The sequence below is a fragment of the Silurus aristotelis genome (genome assembly GCF_946808225.1).
Source record: "Silurus aristotelis genome assembly, chromosome: 21".
Taxonomy (NCBI): domain Eukaryota; kingdom Metazoa; phylum Chordata; class Actinopteri; order Siluriformes; family Siluridae; genus Silurus; species Silurus aristotelis.
Window position 1 is genome coordinate 11095908 of NC_139594.1, and position 18378 is coordinate 11114285.

The 18378-nt window shown below is 38.1% G+C and overlaps 1 protein-coding gene across 2 annotated transcripts in view; it reads left to right on the forward strand.

Annotated features, from left to right (window-relative positions):
• The window catches only part of csmd3b (CUB and Sushi multiple domains 3b), a 399549-nt gene that overhangs the window by 344757 nt on the left and 36414 nt on the right, over window positions 1–18378 (forward strand). For both annotated transcript variants that reach the window (XM_083523961.1, XM_083523962.1), the window contains exons 49-56: window positions 3195–3383; window positions 5503–5688; window positions 6599–6793; window positions 7077–7250; window positions 7814–7987; window positions 11168–11341; window positions 11935–12120; window positions 13142–13315. In XM_083523961.1, coding sequence (XP_083380087.1) covers window positions 3195–3383; window positions 5503–5688; window positions 6599–6793; window positions 7077–7250; window positions 7814–7987; window positions 11168–11341; window positions 11935–12120; window positions 13142–13315 — 1452 coding nt within the window. The remainder of the gene's footprint in view (window positions 1–3194; window positions 3384–5502; window positions 5689–6598; window positions 6794–7076; window positions 7251–7813; window positions 7988–11167; window positions 11342–11934; window positions 12121–13141; window positions 13316–18378) is intronic.

The following is an 18378-nucleotide window of genomic DNA, read 5'->3' on the forward strand; positions in this document are numbered from 1 at the left end:
ATTATATCACAGCATTGTTAAATCTTTAAATCTACTTGGTTATATTAGTGTGGATCCATTTTTTACAACAGCAGCTCTAGCAATAGTGCTGGCTATAATTCAATTCGCAGGTGTATATCAATGCGCTTGTTTTGGTATTGTTACTATGGTAACTGTTTATTCACAGGGAGTAGTATAAAGGATGCTCCATATCATTTAAGCCCATCTATAGATTTGTTAAGGAAAAGTGTCATTATTTAACAAAGACATATACCCATTGATAGCATTTTATAAGAGACATTTATCAGCATTTGATCACTTCTTAAATTTAACAGACCCTCGTGAGGACAGCTGTTTATAACCCAAGGTCCTTGTGAAGGAACGCTATTAATAAGGAATGCTATAGATGGAACCATAACTTGAAATGATTAAACATATGATCTTTAACCAATATTATATTTGGTAAACGTAGCGTAAGGAATAATTAAACTATACACGAGTTATGCTTAAAGAAGCCTAAAGGCCTTCAAGGTATGCTGTTAAGGAAACTTAATAATCAGATTTCACCATCATATTGTTGATTATTTTAGGATTGCACTGCATCCTATCTGGTCCTATTACCTGGATATTGCATTGTTCTTATCTCCAAGCCTATTACAATAAAAAGTCAAACAGGATGGTCCTAAATGCTTACATGTAAAAATTAAAAGAAAAATAAAAAAAATCAATGATTTGATGGCAAAGGGTGTTTAAAGGAGAAGAAGCAGAGATTATGATTCGTCAGTATCTGCCAAGTTTTGCTGGGAAATACTGTCAGAGAAATGAGCAGTAATTTATGGTCATTAGAGCGCAGCACATCTACATTTGTGCAAGCGAAAACTGTATTAATTGCTCATAAGTAGTAAAATATAAGGATTAAAATCTCCCAGAAATCAAGATCTTGGCTGACTAGAATGCAAAAGAAATCAGGGTTGGGATGCTGTGAAAATGGATGAATATGGTTGGTGACCATATCCTTCATTATTCACTACATTCAATTTTCTTTGTGTCATTACATAGATTATGCAGTTTAACTTCTTCTGGTCTGTAAACTATACATATATCAGAAAATACAGTGAAAAAATAGCTATGAGTATGTAGTTACAAGAGTGAGGAAAATGAGTCTAGACTTGCACGTGATTTCTAGGATGAGTAAATAATGATGAAGCAAACCGTTGAGTATCTTTCCTAACTGATTAATAAAGGCTAGTGTGGAAAAGGCTGTCTGGTAAAGACAGAGGGTATCGCATAGCATGGAGTGCAATGGCGAGAAAGACATTAATTCTCCACCCGAGAGCTTTTCTGGAGATTTATGAGGAGATAATCATCTCAGATGTTTAAGTATGCAGAAGACTTTTGAGCAAATCTCTTCTGAAGTGTTACGATCCCCACACACCTTCCTCTCTCTCTCTCTCTCTCTCTCTCTCTCTCTCTCTCTCTCCCTCCTACCCCCTCTATCGCTTTCTCTCTCATTCCACAGTCTTTCCTGTGAGAGGAACCGCTTTCATTTCATGACTACGGTGTCTGCTCATTGTAGCAGCGTTAGCAGTCCAGCTCTCTAAGATTAAAGCCTCTGATTCCGGGTGAACTTCTGTTCATGCCAAGCTTGTGATGACTTTCCCAGGAGGGGGAATTACTGAGTAGGGAGAGACACATCCCCGCTGTTGCCTTTAATAACAACAGGTCCCTCACATATAATCTACTTGCGATAGATTGATGAGGGCATGGCAGACAGGCTACGAGTTTCACGGTTTATTAAAACCTGGGTCAATTGAAACGTGACAGCACATGTTAACTGAGCTGCTTACTAGCTTGTTATTAGTTGTTACATGTTGTATGGATGATGGATAGCTTACTCATAGAGTGTGGCAAAATCATGTCTCTATCAAAGGTCTTAAAGGTTGTTGTCTATGACTGTTTCTTACACCAACACACACAGTTATTACCGGAAGGGTTTCTGTGAGTGCTGTAAATTTAGAATGTTTGATTTGCATGACTGAAACTGAGGCTGTTTTGTTATTTTCCTACAGATTTGAAAAGAGTGAACTGCATGTAATTAATGCTGAGAGAGCACACTGCTTTCACATCCTGTTGTTTTCATTACAGTCATAGATTAACTATTTATATGATTCCTGAGGTTTTTAGAAATGTATAGTGTTGCACAGTGTTTTTGGATCATCTGAAAAAGTTAACGTAAAACAAATTCTTACAGGATCTTAAAGTCAAATGCATTTGCATGGACTGCAGTTTTGTAAAAATAATAATAATAATAATAATTTATCTTAACCCTACAGCCGAGTCCACTTATTTTAACATTTAACCTTTATATACTGTAAGTAGTGAAATAACCGTATTGTAAATGTAATTATGTACCTAAATTATGTAAATTATGTACATAAATCTTGTACATCTTGTAGCTAAAAGTATTTTTCTGAGCTGCTTGTTTCTGTGTGATTATATAGAGGTTATCACTCTAATTATATAACTGAAGCATGAGCAAAGTTTAAAGAGATTATATAAATATCAGTGATAATTAAATCAACAAAAACAAAAATATTTGCACAGTATCATTGCATGCAAAAGTATTTTTTTTTTAGATGTAGTCTACAATAAAGCATTTGATATTATAGAAAAGATAAAGTCAGTATATATATATATCTAAATAATGGTTTTTGCTTGGTTGGGTTTTTTGGGGGGTGGGGGGGGCTCCTAGTTGGAACTGTACAATCATCATGCCTTTGGTCATATTCATCTTGAAAAAAGCCATAAATTATATATAATTCCTGCTGAATGTGCACTGAGGGAAAAAATGTAATCTCCCCAGATGGCCATCAAAAGGTTTGGCATGAATAATAAGTTCTACATGGAACATGCTGGCTAATAAGAATGTTTAAATAACGAGTATTTCTCATATTGTTGTGTCCTGACGGCCTTTGAGAAGTAGTAGCAGATTGCCAAAAAAGGCAGCCAAGTGATGGTTCCCTAACACATGGCAGAAGGCATGCTGAGCTAGCCCAGAGCAAGGGTGTCTCTTCTAGGTGGTGATTAAGGAGCTGATGGGGTTTGCTCTTTGCCTGTCTGTCTGCCTGGCTGTGTGTCTGTGTATGTGTGTGTGTGTGTGTGTGTGTGTGTGTGTGTGTGTGTGTGTGTGTGTGTGTGTGTGTGTGTGTGTGCAGCTCTGTACTGCAGCACCCCAGATTCGCCGCTCCATGGCTCCATCAGCAGTCAGACAGGAGGGCATCTGAACAGCCAGGTTCGCTGGGCCTGTGATCGCGGCTATCGCCTCATTGGCAAGAGCACAGCTGTCTGCAGGAAGACACCTTATGGCTACTACACATGGGACGCACCGGTACCTGCCTGCCAGGGTGAGAGCTGAACACGGAACACAGTGCCTTCATTGTAAATAAGTACTGTTCCATATGGGGTAAACAAAAGTCACAAATGACAAGAGGAACATAAATATAATGTTTATAATGCATGTTAAATTACAAATTTTATAATGTTTAATAGTGATATCTTACATGAATATGACCAGGATATACTTTATTTTCAGGTGTTTCTTTCAGTCAGAAAAGTGACATGTACAGTTTTACATCATATACAAAATATAAAAAAACTAAAGAAACACTGTGGTAATATTAAGATGGTCAGGCCAAGATACCTAATATTTATAGTGCTTCTCAAAGTTGGAAACACCAAGTCTTTTATTGTTTTTGAGAGACTGCAGGTTCCTTTTGTTTATGTGCAACAAACTAGATAAAAAGTAGAAACACACAAAAATTGGACAGTGTGTACCTAGAAGAAAGCTCTGTGGACAGATTTCACATTTTAATAGAAGATATTTTTTTAAGATGGAGAAAAGGAGAGAAAATGTAAGCAGGCATTTTGTTTTGTAGCAGTGACAATTGCAAATTTATTCTGGTTGAAAGGAATACTAAACCAACATGGCTACCATTTCATACTTTGACACCATGCAATTACATCTGGACTGTGACTAATTGGAACCAGCTTCATCATACAACAATCCAACGACCCAAAGCATATGTCCAAGCCCTGAAAGCATTATTGAGAGAGCAAGCAGTTGAATGGAGTATTATCTTTCATGGAATGGTCTGCCCAGTCACCACACCTAAATCCTATTGAACTGCTCTGGCATGAAGTGGCTCAGAATTTCCAACTAGTAGTAAAGAAAAGCTGTGGCAAGTTTTACAAGAGGCATGGCAAAGTATTTTAATGTTAGGAGAAACTAACTGCCCAGATGCCAAAAGTGTATTGTGTAAAGCTGTTATTCATGTTAAGGGAGGAAATGTTTAAAATTAGGTATTTGTGTGTGTGTGTGTGTGTGTGTGTGTGTGTGTGTGTGTGTGTGTGTGTGTGTGTGTGTGTACAGCCTGTATACGCTTAGTCCTTCAAAACAGTGTTTAATAGCAGAAAGTGTTATTTCAGCCGCTCCTGTTCGGATTCCAGTCTCTATAACAAGCTTTTTCTAGTCACGGAAAGAGATTCAGTAATTACTTGTGCTGCTCTCTGGCTGATGCAGTTTTATTTATGATCTGTTTGATCTATCACATTAATGACTAATCTGCTGAGTTCTCTTCTCCATCTGTGTCATTTATACTGCACCACCTATCCACTCAGATCTGTGCCGCATGTGTAAATAGTTTCTGAGCCAGTGCACTCATGGCTATGTCCCTCCATGCAATAATCTGACAGCCTCGGCTCTGCACCCTCTGAGGCTACGGCTTACACGGCACTAACACCCTAACACAGAGTGACACTTAAATGACTCTGTAGACTTTCAAAGTGTTTCAGGTTGTTTGGCTGCCTTTATTCTCCTAAAATGAAGCAAAAAAGGGTCTTATCCCTGGTTGGCTTTGAATGTCTAAAAGTACAGAAAGAGCATGCTGTATCTTTGATTTTTCTTTATTACAGTATTTGGCTAAAAGTTACTCATAGCAGTGAAAAAGTAAAGAAAGAGGTGTTGTGTGCGAGGAGTCTGCGCTTAGATCATGTTTCATATTCAGAGTGTGAAAAAAACTACAATGGGTTGATGCCCTTTATGTTTCAGTGGCAGCTATATAAAAGGAGAAAGGGGCAATCAAGATAAGAACTTCCATTTGCTGCTGAGCTTGACGAGCCCTGGACAGCAGCACAATAAAGGAAACCGATCGAATCATTGGCTTTGTGGACTTTCAAGCTAGTTTAAAAGATTTTCTAATGCCCTTCTGTGTATGAATTTTTTGTTTCTTCCAGCTACTTCTTTAATCTTGGTATTGACCTTTCGCAGAGGCTATTGTTCATCTGCACATCATAAACCATTGCGCACACTCCATTAAAAAGCATGTGCAAAACTAATGAATTACTACTGAGTAGCTTACGCTTCAATAGCGCAGCAACCAACAGCTCTAATACTGTGACCTTTTATATCAGTATGAGCACATTTTTAAAGAGAACTAAATGTTTGGAGCCTTTTCTTGCTCGTAGCTGTGTCCTGTGGGGTGCCCAAGGCTCCGGTGAATGGAGGCGTATTGGCTGTGGATTACTCAGTGGGAACACGTGTGACCTACTTCTGCAATGATGGTTATCGGCTCTCCTCAAAGGAGCTGACCAGTGCTGTGTGCCAGCCTGATGGCACCTGGAGCAATCACAACAAGATCCCTCGCTGCTCAGGTATCAGCCCCTTCCTCACGCACAAGCAGACACACCTACAGTACACACAGGAGTGTGTTTTTAGCCTATTTATGAGTTCCTACCGCACACACACAGAGCCGTGTAACTACAGCTTTAACTCTTCTTTATTTATGAGCTGATTATGCTCACAGTGCCAAAACATAAAGTTATTACCCATTAAAGTTCGGGCACAGATGCCTTGGCCCTATTACAAAATGGTTCAAAATGAGGACGCTGATTTTTGAAGTGTAGGAAATAGCCTTCAAATGTGTTACGGTTTAAAGCTTTTATGGAGAGCTCTGAGGGCTGATTATGTGGGAAAAATCAGTATGGCACAAATTGATGGGCTATTTCTTCATGACAGTCCATTTTTCATAACATTTAATAAAAAGCTTTTAAATAACATTTTATTCGGGTTTTTTATTTTTTGCAATTGTTGACTCAGCTTCTATTGATAGGACAAAATATTGATGAGCCAAAGGGATTTTTTTTTTCTATAAATTACAAAAAAGTCCAATCGTTCTTCATTCATTTATTCATCTTCAGTAACCAAATTATCCTGGTAAATGTTGCAGTGTCACAGAATCTAATCCAGAGGCAATACCAGTTTATCCAGGGTCCAAGAGTGAGCCGGGAAACATTAAATATAAAATGCCAGTCTATCACAGAGCACCATACACACACATTCGTATACACGTTTACATCAAAGGGTGATTTGGCATAGCAAATCTACCGACTGGAATGTTTCAGAAGGTGAGAGAAAACTAAAACAGAGCAGAAAATGGAAAACTTAGCCCAGACAGCAACCAGAGTTAAAAAAATTATAATTATATTGTTAGATTGTTTGTAAATGTATCCATGTATCATATTCCTAATTGTGGCATGTGTGTTTGTGTGTTTGGGCATTTAGTTGTTGTTTGCCCTAGCATCGGGTCGTTTTCTCTGGAGCATGGACGCTGGCGAATTGTCAATGGTTCACATTATGAGTACAGGACTAAAATTATCTTTACCTGTGACCCTGGCTACTATCGCTTGGGACCCGCCCACATCCAGTGCATGGCAAATGGGATGTGGAGCTGGAGGAACGAGCGTCCTCACTGTCAGGGTAAGACTTATTATCCTATTATCCTAATCGAACACTGGCCTAATCAGTGGCAGAAAAATACTGTCATTATTCATGTCGAAATTCTGAGCATATCAGTTATCTCCGAGACAGTGAACTACATGAAGTGTAATTGATGCCATATTTAAATTGTATAATACCGCTGTATGGCAATGACTTTACATTAAAGGTTGATTGAAACTTGATGAAGCCATTGCTCAGATAAGGAGCCCTTTTTCCTTTAACACTGGTCTGTTTCCATGTAATTTTCTCCTTCCCTTCAAAGTCATTTCATGTGGAGACCTGCCCACACCTGCCAACGGGCAGAAGATTGGGACACAGACTACCTTTGGGGCAACAGCCATCTTTACGTGCGAGGCTGGCTACATGCTGGTGGGCTCAACTGTGAGAGAGTGCCTGTCGTCTGGCCTGTGGAGCGGAACAGAGACACGATGCCTAGGTAGACACTTTCAGTGCTTTTTCACATTCACCTCTTTTCTGTCTGAGTCTATTGTTTGTGAAGAGAAGTGCACAAGGTTCATGAAAAGACTTTAATTTGATTCGGTATTAAAGCTTAATGCATGTCTCAGAACGTGTTCGAACATATAATATGTATGTTTGTGTCCTATAACCTGGTAAATGCATCAGTCAAAATCACAGGCTACAAAAACACTTAAATGTTCTTTACAAGGAGCTACAAATAAGCCATGGAACATTTTTCACCTAAGAAGCAAGACCTTTTTATTCACCAGAAAGTGAATATACCAAAATCTCCTTTTTTTAATCTAAGCTTCCTTTAAAGGTTCTTTTTCAAAATCACAGCTAAGAGAGATCCTTTTTCCAAATGCCTGTAATCTCTCTAAATATTTCTGACATTAAAATAAAAGGCAAAATACTGCCCCTTGAAAAGTGGGTAGCGTCACTATTGCAGTTCCATCTCATCAGATCTGACTGTTTAATTAAATAGTCATAAACCTCTTTATCTTTAAATGTCTCTTTCTGTCATCCTGTCTTCCCATACAGGGGGTCACTGTGGGTTGCCAGAGCAGATTGTGAATGGTCAGGTGATCGGGGAGAATTTTGGCTACAGAGACACGGTGGTGTACCAGTGTGCTCCAGGCTTTCGGCTCATTGGTTCCTCAGTGCGCATCTGCCAGCAAGACCACAACTGGTCCGGACAGCTGCCCATCTGTATCCGTGAGTGTGTGCTAGCTGTTCCAAAAATAAATAAATAAATAAAACGTCTATGTATGGGGTTGGAGCTGTAAATGCTGATGTGCTGCATTAGGTGATGCCCAAAGCATTCCCAAGAAGCATCAAGGCTCCGAATGTAAATGATCAGTTTGAGACCATGCACTGAAAAATTGAGTGCATCTATGCTTGAAAGCATTTATCTAAAGGAATTCCAGTTTGCATCAGTGACAGTAAATCAAGTATGGTGTACCATAGCGTCATCAGAAGTTGGAGTCAAAGTTATCAAAGTGTTTTGTATTTTTTGCTGAAGCTTCTACAGGTGAAGAGCTGTCACTGCAGTGCAGTCAGCAACAGTGAAAAGCCTGCATCACGTCTCGGGTGTCACGGCTGAGTGAGGGAAAGTGCTTTGGCTCAGCGCTCTCCCACTTGGCATTTGGAGAATTCACTAATCTCTGGGAACAAAAGAGCCTTCCCCGTCTCAAGGGTCATTTTAATTAATGATTTATTGTTGGCGCAGAAGCAGAGTGGTACAATGAGCCCTCACTCATCTCATTTATCCCCATCCAATCTCATCATAGTCTCATCTATCCCCCAAACTTTGCCTGGAAAATCCAGTGAAAGGCAAGAAGTGTTTATTTTCTGTATTTTCTATCCCCCAAACTGGCCAAATGTGGTATAATGAAACATGTGTAAAGAGATATGGCAAAAGTTTAAGAAATTTTTTATTTCAGCACAGCATCTAGTCAGAACATAGAACATGGTAATTCCAGCTACAATTTAAATGATATTAAATATTATACTATGATGGTTAGTCAAACCAAAATATTGATATTTTGTGTTGTTAGTTTTTTATTATTATTTTTTTAAATAGTCAAACCAAAGTATATAAATCATTTAACATGTATTGGGAGCTTTGATTTTTTTTTTGTTTATATAATTTAATCAATTCCAATTCATGGTGGACCTTTAAGGCCTATCTATCTATCTATCTATCTATCTGTCTGTCTGTCTGTCTGTCTGTCTGTCTGTCTGTCTGTCTGTCTGTCTGTCTGTCTGTCTGTCTGTCTGTCTATCTATCTATCTATCTACATTAACAAAAAAAACATATCATTGTGGATATATTAAAGCCTTATGTGAAAAGATGTTTATTTATAATGTGTGGAAGTGGAAGGAGTCTCCAGTGTCAGTCCACTATAGAAGTATTTTCAATACTGAGGAATTTTTCTACTTAGTTTCCACTAAGTAATAATAAATTAACTTTGAAACATTAAATATAAATATAAACTGTAAGAAAGTATTATGTCTTTTGCATTTAAATGTAATAATTAAATCATTGTAATTGCTATGTTGTTACGGTAAAATAGTCAATTTCTGAGTTCACAGTAGCTCTGGTTTGTGTTGAATAATCATGGATTAATTACTCTAACAGTACAGCCCATAATATTCTATTCCTTATTAACTGTTTCCTATGTACCACGACCATTTTATATTTAGCAAATGTGCTAATTTTTAATTTTTTTTCCTGTAAAAATAATTTTCTGAAAAGTGGCTCAAATGAAAAATGATACTCAAATGAAAAATGATACTCACTCTGCAAATTCACTTCTTAAGCTCAAAGTTGGACATAGACATCAGCTTTCCTTTTTTAAAGAATGAATGAATAAGATTAAACAATCTAATGCTAACACCAGGAAAGGATTCCTGATCTGACCTTTCAGTAAATAGCTGCTATTGTGCTTTGCTTTTCACTTTAAGCTCGCATATTAAGCTTGATGTAACCTGTCTGGCTGATTTCCTTTCCGAACCATCTGCGCAAAGCAATAATCATTATAAGGTCGAGGGAGAGAAAATGAGATAGATAGAGACAATATGAAAGAGTGTCGGGGAGAGGCTGAATTTTCAGCTATTTTAACACGCAGCGATTTTGTTTGAAATTTTGGTCCATGGAAGCTCCTCAAATGAAGGGAAAATTGCCTTCGTGCGTGCAAAAAGAAACAAATTACTTCTGTAATTATGCAAATGAACTACGGTTGTTTATGAGAGCGGGAGAGAAGCAGGAGTGATGAGGGGAGAAGAGCCTTCAAGAGGAATAAAAACTCCCCTTGTGGAGTAAAAAAGAAAAGACTCCATTCTTACACAGTATGAGCTCCTCTTCACTCATATTGGGGAAAATGAGAGGCTTAGTAATAACCACATTGCCATGATAAACATAGGGTTGGCATTTAGGTATTTAGGAATGGCACCTAGGAACGTGTAGGAAGATCAGATTAAGCTTCAGCATTAACATATCCATCCACAATGTTCAGCATAAAATCTGTGAATGAATCTGTTTATTGCCAGTGTCAGATTGTTGAACAAAATGAAATGTTTCTTGGCTTAGTTCACACCGTATGCACACAAACACTAGGCTAATTAGCGCGTCAAGCCAACCTTAACATCAAAGTGACATCTTGCCTGAAGGCATGGCTCTACAGTTAACCAGCAGTGTGTATGAACAGCCCATTTGCCTTGTACACACCCACCAGCACCATACAGTTAGCCATTTGTTCAGCTTCGCTCAGCAGCTCCCTATGGTTTCACCCACTGGCAAGAAAATAGACAGTGATGAAGACATTTTGTACTTCGAGCATTTTCTCAAATACTAGAGATGGCTTGTGTTATACTCTTTATGCTCAACAGAATGTTCTGTACAGTTACACTGCTTTTAATTTGACATTAGTACAGCATCTTTCAGCCATGTGTTGGTCTATATAGGCTTTAGGCTTGGGATTTTTGTTGTTGTTGTTGAAACAGAAGGCAGAATTTAAGGAAAATATAAAGAAAACACTAGGTACATTTGTCATAATGTTGTGCAATAGATCATTTTTTTTGTTAATACTAGATTGTGGACCAATGAATAAGCCCATAATGTGGCTGGCACAAATGTCCACCACCTTGATACTACACAAAATATCCAACTGGCACAATGAAAATCAATATACAGTAGTTTACCATTATTTTACAAGTGAAATAAAAAGAAACTAAAAAATTATGATTCCATACATGTTCATTAATAATGAAGTGAAACCCCATTTAGGTTTGCTAAGAAAGACATTAGTCAGAGAAGTAACTGAAGCTAAGATACAAACACTATAGCACGCTATATATTTTTTTTTTGTAATGAAAAATAATATTTTTCTGCAGCCATCAGTTGTGGGCACCCAGGCAGCCCCATCTACGGACGCACCATAGGCGATGGCTTTAACCTTAACGATGTGGTGAGCTTCACCTGCAACATGGGCTATGTGATGGAGGGCCCAGTGCGGGCTCAGTGCCAGGCCAACCGCCAGTGGAGCCAGCCACCACCAACATGTAAAGGTGGGGAAAAAAGTTAAGTTTTCTATTCACACGGAGCTTTGGCTGAACCACCACCTGCCAAAATACACTGCATTCTGGGTAAGGTAGAGCAGCCCTTATTGCTGTGGCACGATTGCATGTGCCACATTATACATTTTTGTTAAGACTAGCAGAATTTGTCACAGAGATGTGTCTATAGTGTGAAATATGGCAGAAATTCTGCTTTACAGATTAGCAAGGCATGTGCCATGGTGTCTGTGTTTGCATGGAGATGCACTGTTGCTTGGAACTGAAGTGTTTAATAAAAGAGAAGCACATGGCAAATGTTTTGCCCTTCATTTTGCATCTGTGCTGTGTCTCCGAAGGGATTTGCTCACCTGATCCCTGTGGCAATTTAGAAACACTAACGGAATGTACTTTTAGTGACTCAGTGACAGCTTTATTTAAACGAAACATGTATACCGTTTAGATCACCTAAGATTTCTCAATAAAAATATTGCATGAATTAAAATAAAATAAAGATGCATGTTTACTGTTTCTGTCAAATAACACATGTATTTCTTGGTCCATCTTTCCCTGCTTCTTTCTCTCCCTCTCTTCTTCCGTGTGTTCAGTGGTCAACTGCTCTGATCCTGGGATCCCAGCCAACTCCATCAGGCAGAGCAAGATTGAGCATGGCAACTTCACCTTTGGCACAGTGGTCTTTTATGACTGTAACCCAGGCTACTACCTGTTTGGCTCCCCCATCCTCACCTGCCAGCCTACCGGCCAATGGGACAAGCCTCTGCCTGAGTGCATTGGTAAGTTGCTGATGCATTTGGTCTCGAACACCAAAACTTGGCAGCAGCGTTATGCTGTTAATTAGCGTCTCATTCCTGTAATGGAGGCCGAAACAGTTGAGTGACCCTCTCCCGCTGCTTTAGATCAGTGCATTAATTGAGGGACAGGTGGAACACACTTTTGTAGGCAGACTAATTAGCGATGCCAGGTTCATGGCTGATCCTGGTTTATTGGGAGCACATCCCGTGAAACACCAAAACATCCTCAAGCACTATTCGGCTCAGTGAGGCGCTCTTGACGACAGCTGCAGAAAGAACGCTGCTTTAGCTCACTTTCTACCCTGACGAGGCTTCCTACTGTCACAGCTATCGTCTCATCCCATAGACAGGGCTGTGCTCCAAACCTAACTATTCTGGTGTGGGACCCAATTTTCATTCTTGTCTATATTCATTGACAGATTTGTGGGTTTGCCAGGAAATATTTAGTAATACCGTCACTGGTCTCTGGTCTATTCTTGGCTTCAATATACACCTTTTAGGAAAGGAACTTCTAATCTTAAACAAGATAGGCATAAGAACTCCATACATCTAAAGCTCATTCTGCATTTACAATAATGGTCTAAAACTAGAGTGGGGGTGGAGAAAGCAAGAAGCATAATTCCCATTGAAATAAGCATGATGCAGTGCTGACATATCATGCAGTATTAAATTAGTGTGTAATGTGTTACAAATTCTGCTGGATTCTAAGGGACACTTGCTTAGATTGTTAGAACTTTTTTGTTTTGATTTTTAACTTGTAATCACATTATTACCAAGCAGTTTTATAGCGAAAGAAGATGACAACAGAAAAAACTTTCACAATCTGATGATGGCTGCATTTTGAGAGCAAACTGCATTTACACCTCACTTACTGTTATTTGGGCTACAACTGGGCAGTAATTAAACATGAACTTAGTTTGTATTCCCTTGGTGATGTATTTACTTTTGACAATGAATATTTTTTTCTGTGTGCACATGTATTTGTGTGCTTGTTGTTTAACAGTGGTGGATTGTGGACATCCTGGATCACCTCCCAATGGAATACTGAGTGGAGACAAGTTCACGTTTGGCTCCACAGTGCGTTACTCGTGTACAGGTGGCCGGCAGCTGAAGGGCGAATCTTCTCGAACCTGCCAGCTCAATGGCCATTGGAGTGCACCAATGCCCTTCTGCTCAGGTATCTCACTCAAGCACACACAGACTTATCCAGCATAGCTTTTAGCATAGCAATTGTCTGTTTACAGACACTCTAAAGAACAGAAAGAGATCCTCTTTTTGACCTTATGTTATACCTGCTTATGAAACTGCACTTGGATAATTGGATGATTTTTCAGTTTTGCTAGTTTTGTGGCTCATCCTACAAAAGCATAATATGCAAGTCACAATCAAGATCATTCATGTAACCCCTGGTAGTTCCTTAAAACGAACAAATCTGCCAGCATTTTCAGACCCTCACTGCAAGGCAAATTGCCTGTATCCACTTTTTAAAATTAGCTCTAAAGTAAGTTGCTGGCACTGAATCAAGGCAGAAATGAAGCAAGCTCTAAGTGTGGGCAGTGGTCTGCAGTAGCTCTGCGTAGGTGCACAAAGCACAGTCAAACAGGAGACATTAGTTCTAGCTCTAGAATACTTCTATAACCACAATTCAGCTTCTGTTTCTTTTGAAACCTTGACAGCTTGCCTTTTTGCTTCCTGATTTAAGAAGCAATACTGACAGACACAGTGTTATAGCAATCTATTTAAATAAAATGTTGACCACAAGCTTGTTGGGTAGAGATGGGAAGCTACTTTGCTGATCATTTTTTGCGGGTCATTTTATTTTTTGTTAAACATAGTTTGTTTTCTACACTCAGTAGGATATGACCTTCTTGGTAATTAGGCATGTGTAGAAGTGCTCTGGTCATGGTGTTATTTCTGTACGGAATTGATCTGTGTGTTCAGGACATTATTAAAGGTTTCCTGCCATTTTCATAGACATGACAGGTCATTGCAGAGCAAAGACTGCAGTTAGAAAATGTGCATACTCCGAGGCCAAACCAAATAGGTATAAATATACGTATTAAAGGGAGCCAGGCTTTCATCACAGTGTTATTAGGGTTTAAGGACCTTCTTGCCAAGGTTCATCGAGGTCTATACTCTTTCTGAGCCAAGTTTTGCAGCAATACATCACATTGTCCTTGAGGATTTTCAAAAGGGGAATTAATTATAAAGGCATAAAGCACTATCCTGGAAACTACACCTGAGCTGGTGGCATTTACAATGCATTCTACAGTACAGAGTGGTGTGGTTCACAGGGCTTTACAGATTTTTTTCTGAAGACCTTGATGAACTGACAAGACTAGTACCATGTAGCAAACCAGTAATATACAGACTCTACATGCTTTTTAACTGTCAATGGCAATGTATCAGTGTAACTTTATCCATTAAAATATAGTTAGTTTTAGTTCCAGATAGGACTGAGTTATATGGCACAAATAAATAAATAAATAAATAAATAAATAAATAAATAAATAAATAAATAAATAAATAAATAAATAAATAAATATGCTGTGGTTAGTGGTTTATTGGTTAGTATGTTTGTCTCACACCTTCGAATTTGTTTGAGATGTTGTAAGCTGATTGGCATTTCGAAATAATCTTTTTTGTATGTTTGATGCTGGATGGATGGTTAAATATCTAGATTTACTTAACAATTCTTCATAACAGTCAATAACAATTGCATTTTTTTGTCAATGTAAAATAAAAAATAATTTGTTATCAATAATATCATTTGTAATGAAAATTGTTGTGTTACATTTTTTAAAAAAAAATGCATTTTCAAAATGGTGGTCAAAATTTTGGACCCCACTGCATATCTAAAAATCAACAACATTTTATTTATCTACATTTAGCAGAAACCATTATCGTGAGAGACTTACAATTATGTTTTGTAGTCTCCCTCAGATGCTTATGTTATATCAATAGGTCAAGGTCCCAGAATTACCATTCAGCACAACCCTGTTAGAAAGAAGTTACTACAGCAAGGAAACATTTTTAATATGTATTGTTATTTAGTTCCCTGGTGTAAAGGCATATGCATTAAGTAGACCTTAGTGGCTTTTCTGTCATATTTGCTAGAAATATTTGCAAAAGATTGCAAAAGACTGGTGGGTATACTATTGGGATCTGACTGTTAGGTTCAGTGCTTCTCCTCCCGTATTCCCTGAATACCACCAATAACGTTTCCATTACAACTCCATTCTTCTAGGTTAGATTGTGGTCACACACACACCGAATCACCCGATCACCCCTCATTCCTTAGACCTTCATTAAGTGTCTGTGACCCATAAAAGGAAAATGCAGACTGGGCTCATCCCAGTCCCTCTCAATCCTCCAATGTGCTCTGTGACCCAGAAACAGACTGGGGAAATAAGAGAGAAAGACAGAGAGAAAGAGAAAGAGAAATCAATAGTCTACTTTCTGATTCTTCCTTTCTCTTTCTTCCTTTTTTTGTCCTGAGGGGATTTCTTGACTTCCCATAGAGTTCACTGTGTTTTCAGGACCATGTGTTGTTTGTTTGTTTTTCTTTTTTTGGCAAAGAACAGCTTCTCCCTTGACGTTACAATGCTCTCACATGCTGTATAAATACTGTATAAATACACTGACATGTAGACATGTTAACAGGCATGTTACAAGTACACAGTATATAAACACATACACTATATGGGCAAAAGTATTGTGCTTCATCCCCAAACTGTTACCACAAGGTTTAAGGTACACAATTTTATAGTAGAATTGGAAGGCTGACTGTACCACAGGCTTCCTCATCCGACATCAGTACCTGAAATTATCAATGCTCTTATGGCTGAATGTTTACAAATTTTTTACAACCAAACTTTAAAATCTAGCGGAACACCTTCCCAGAAGAGGGGAGGTTATTATTTCACCAAATAGAGATTTAATCACAGACAAATCTTATGGTGGAGGCTCCACAAACTTTTGTCCAAAGTGTCTGCATGGCCATATGTTGTTTGTGTGTGTGTGTGTGTGTGTGTGTGTGTGTGTGTGTGTGTGTGTGTGTGTGTGTGTGTGTGTGTGTGTGTGTGTGTGTTTGTGTGTGTGTTTGTGTGTGTGTTTGTGTGTGTGTTTGCAATGCATGAACACATTTGACATATGATTATGAAAGCCCTTACAAAAAAATTTTGCTTATGTGAGCAGCCTGTTCTAATTGGTTCTATGCAACCTAAGGTCTCAACATCGAACATCCCTCCTCTCATAACATAATGGTTTGACAGCCTGATCTGACCCTCTACACTTCTTCCAGTCATTTACACTTTGCCCCAAGTAGCTAGAATCCCAATTAACAGCACACTGGCCAGGCTATGAATCTATATCCAGCTGGTGGGAAACTATCTTCACTTTCATCCCACTCACACCTCAACTACCACTGGCCCAATTAGAGCAGCTGCAAACTTGGCGAAAAATTAATTTTTAAGAACTATCATTTGGATAATAATTAATGATGAGGTGGTGTGATGTCCTTACTATCCAAAAAGTGTTGTTTTCCTGTAAAAGAACATCCACTAGTGTTTTTTTTTTTTTACTAATGATTGCCTTTTATTACTTTATTAATGTACAATTAAACATTGTGCTCAAGGCCATTTTTTTCTGTTTAATAATATAGAACATTTATGAATAGTTGTCACTAACATAGGCTTTTCTTAAAAATAAATAAATGATAGCAATCAGGAACAAGTACAGAGCCTGTCAAAGGTTTGGAAACACAAAGTCTTTTATCATGTTTGAGACACGTGCAGGTTCCTTTTGTTTCCAAAGAATTGGACAGTGAATGACTGGAAGAAAGTTCTCTGGACAAATGAGTACACATTCGACATTTTTGGCTCTAACAGAAGAACTTATGTAAGAGAGAGAACAGGAGAGAAAATGTTAGCAGACTGCCTCACACCCACAGTCAAACATGGAGGTGAAAGCGTAATAGTTCGGGGTTGTTTGAGCAGAGAAGGTTGGAGACTTATTCTGGGTGAAAGGAATACGGAACCAACATGGCAACAATTCCATACTTCAACACCATGCAATTCTGTCACGAATCAATTTCACCATACAAGTAGTCAGTGAACCGAAGCATACATCCAAACTCTGTAACAACAAACAACAAACAGTCAGCTGGAGTGTTATCTTTCATGAAATGACCTGCCCAGACATCGCACCTAAATCCTGTTGAACTGCTCTGAGATGAACTGGATTGCAAGGTCAGGAAGAAATATTCAACTAGTGAAGAACTTCATTGGCAGGTTGTACAAGAGGCATGGCAAAGTATTTTCCTAAACTGTCCGGATGCCAATAGTGCATAAAACTGCTATCCATGCTAAGGTAGGATTTTTCAATGAAAATAAAAGTAAAAAAAACATCTGTACATTTATATATTGGTTTGGTCAAACTAAATCTTAATACCGTTAAATTATCTAATTTGTTGCATATAAGGAATATGCATGTGTCTCTCAAAAACATAAAGAACTAGGTATTTCCAGACATTTGATAGGCACTGTATGGTAATTCATTGTAAAAGTAAATAAATAAATGAATAAAATGTAATAATATTCAGCTTGTTGGCGATAAATTTCAAACTGGCCATTGTATCAAAAATAAAAGAGAATTAGTTATATAATTTAGATTTAATCCATTTATGATTCAATAATGTTGACCGCCTGGATTTAAAATACAGCAACTCTTAAGAAACCAGATTTAATAATTTAATGGCTGTGTTGCATAAATGTTTATCCTCACAGCTCCCAGCTGGCAAGTCATTTTCTAAGTTTTCAAGTATGCATGTTTGTGCAGTATTTCTTAGTTCCAGTGTAGATCCGAGCAAATCCTCATACTATATGTATGATATGTATGACTCAAAGTTGTGGCTGTTTTATTCAGTGGATAAGCTGTTTTATCAACTGAACAGTATATGCTATCTTTCTTGTTTTGTTTTTTTTAAGATAAATAATTTTTTCCAACTTCTTCTGCAGCTGCTTTTGTGTTTGTTAGGTGGAAACAAGATAAATGACTCAAGCTGTTTAACAGTTATTCATGAGAATGCAGTGTTTGATACTTAGGAATTATTATTACTCAATTATTTCGGGAATACTGTACTCATAGGAAAGATTTAGGAAAATTGTTTAAATAAAAATGCAGTGTCCTTTCTTTTTTTTAATTCAATTCTTGCCGTGATTAGAAGACATATCCTAAAAA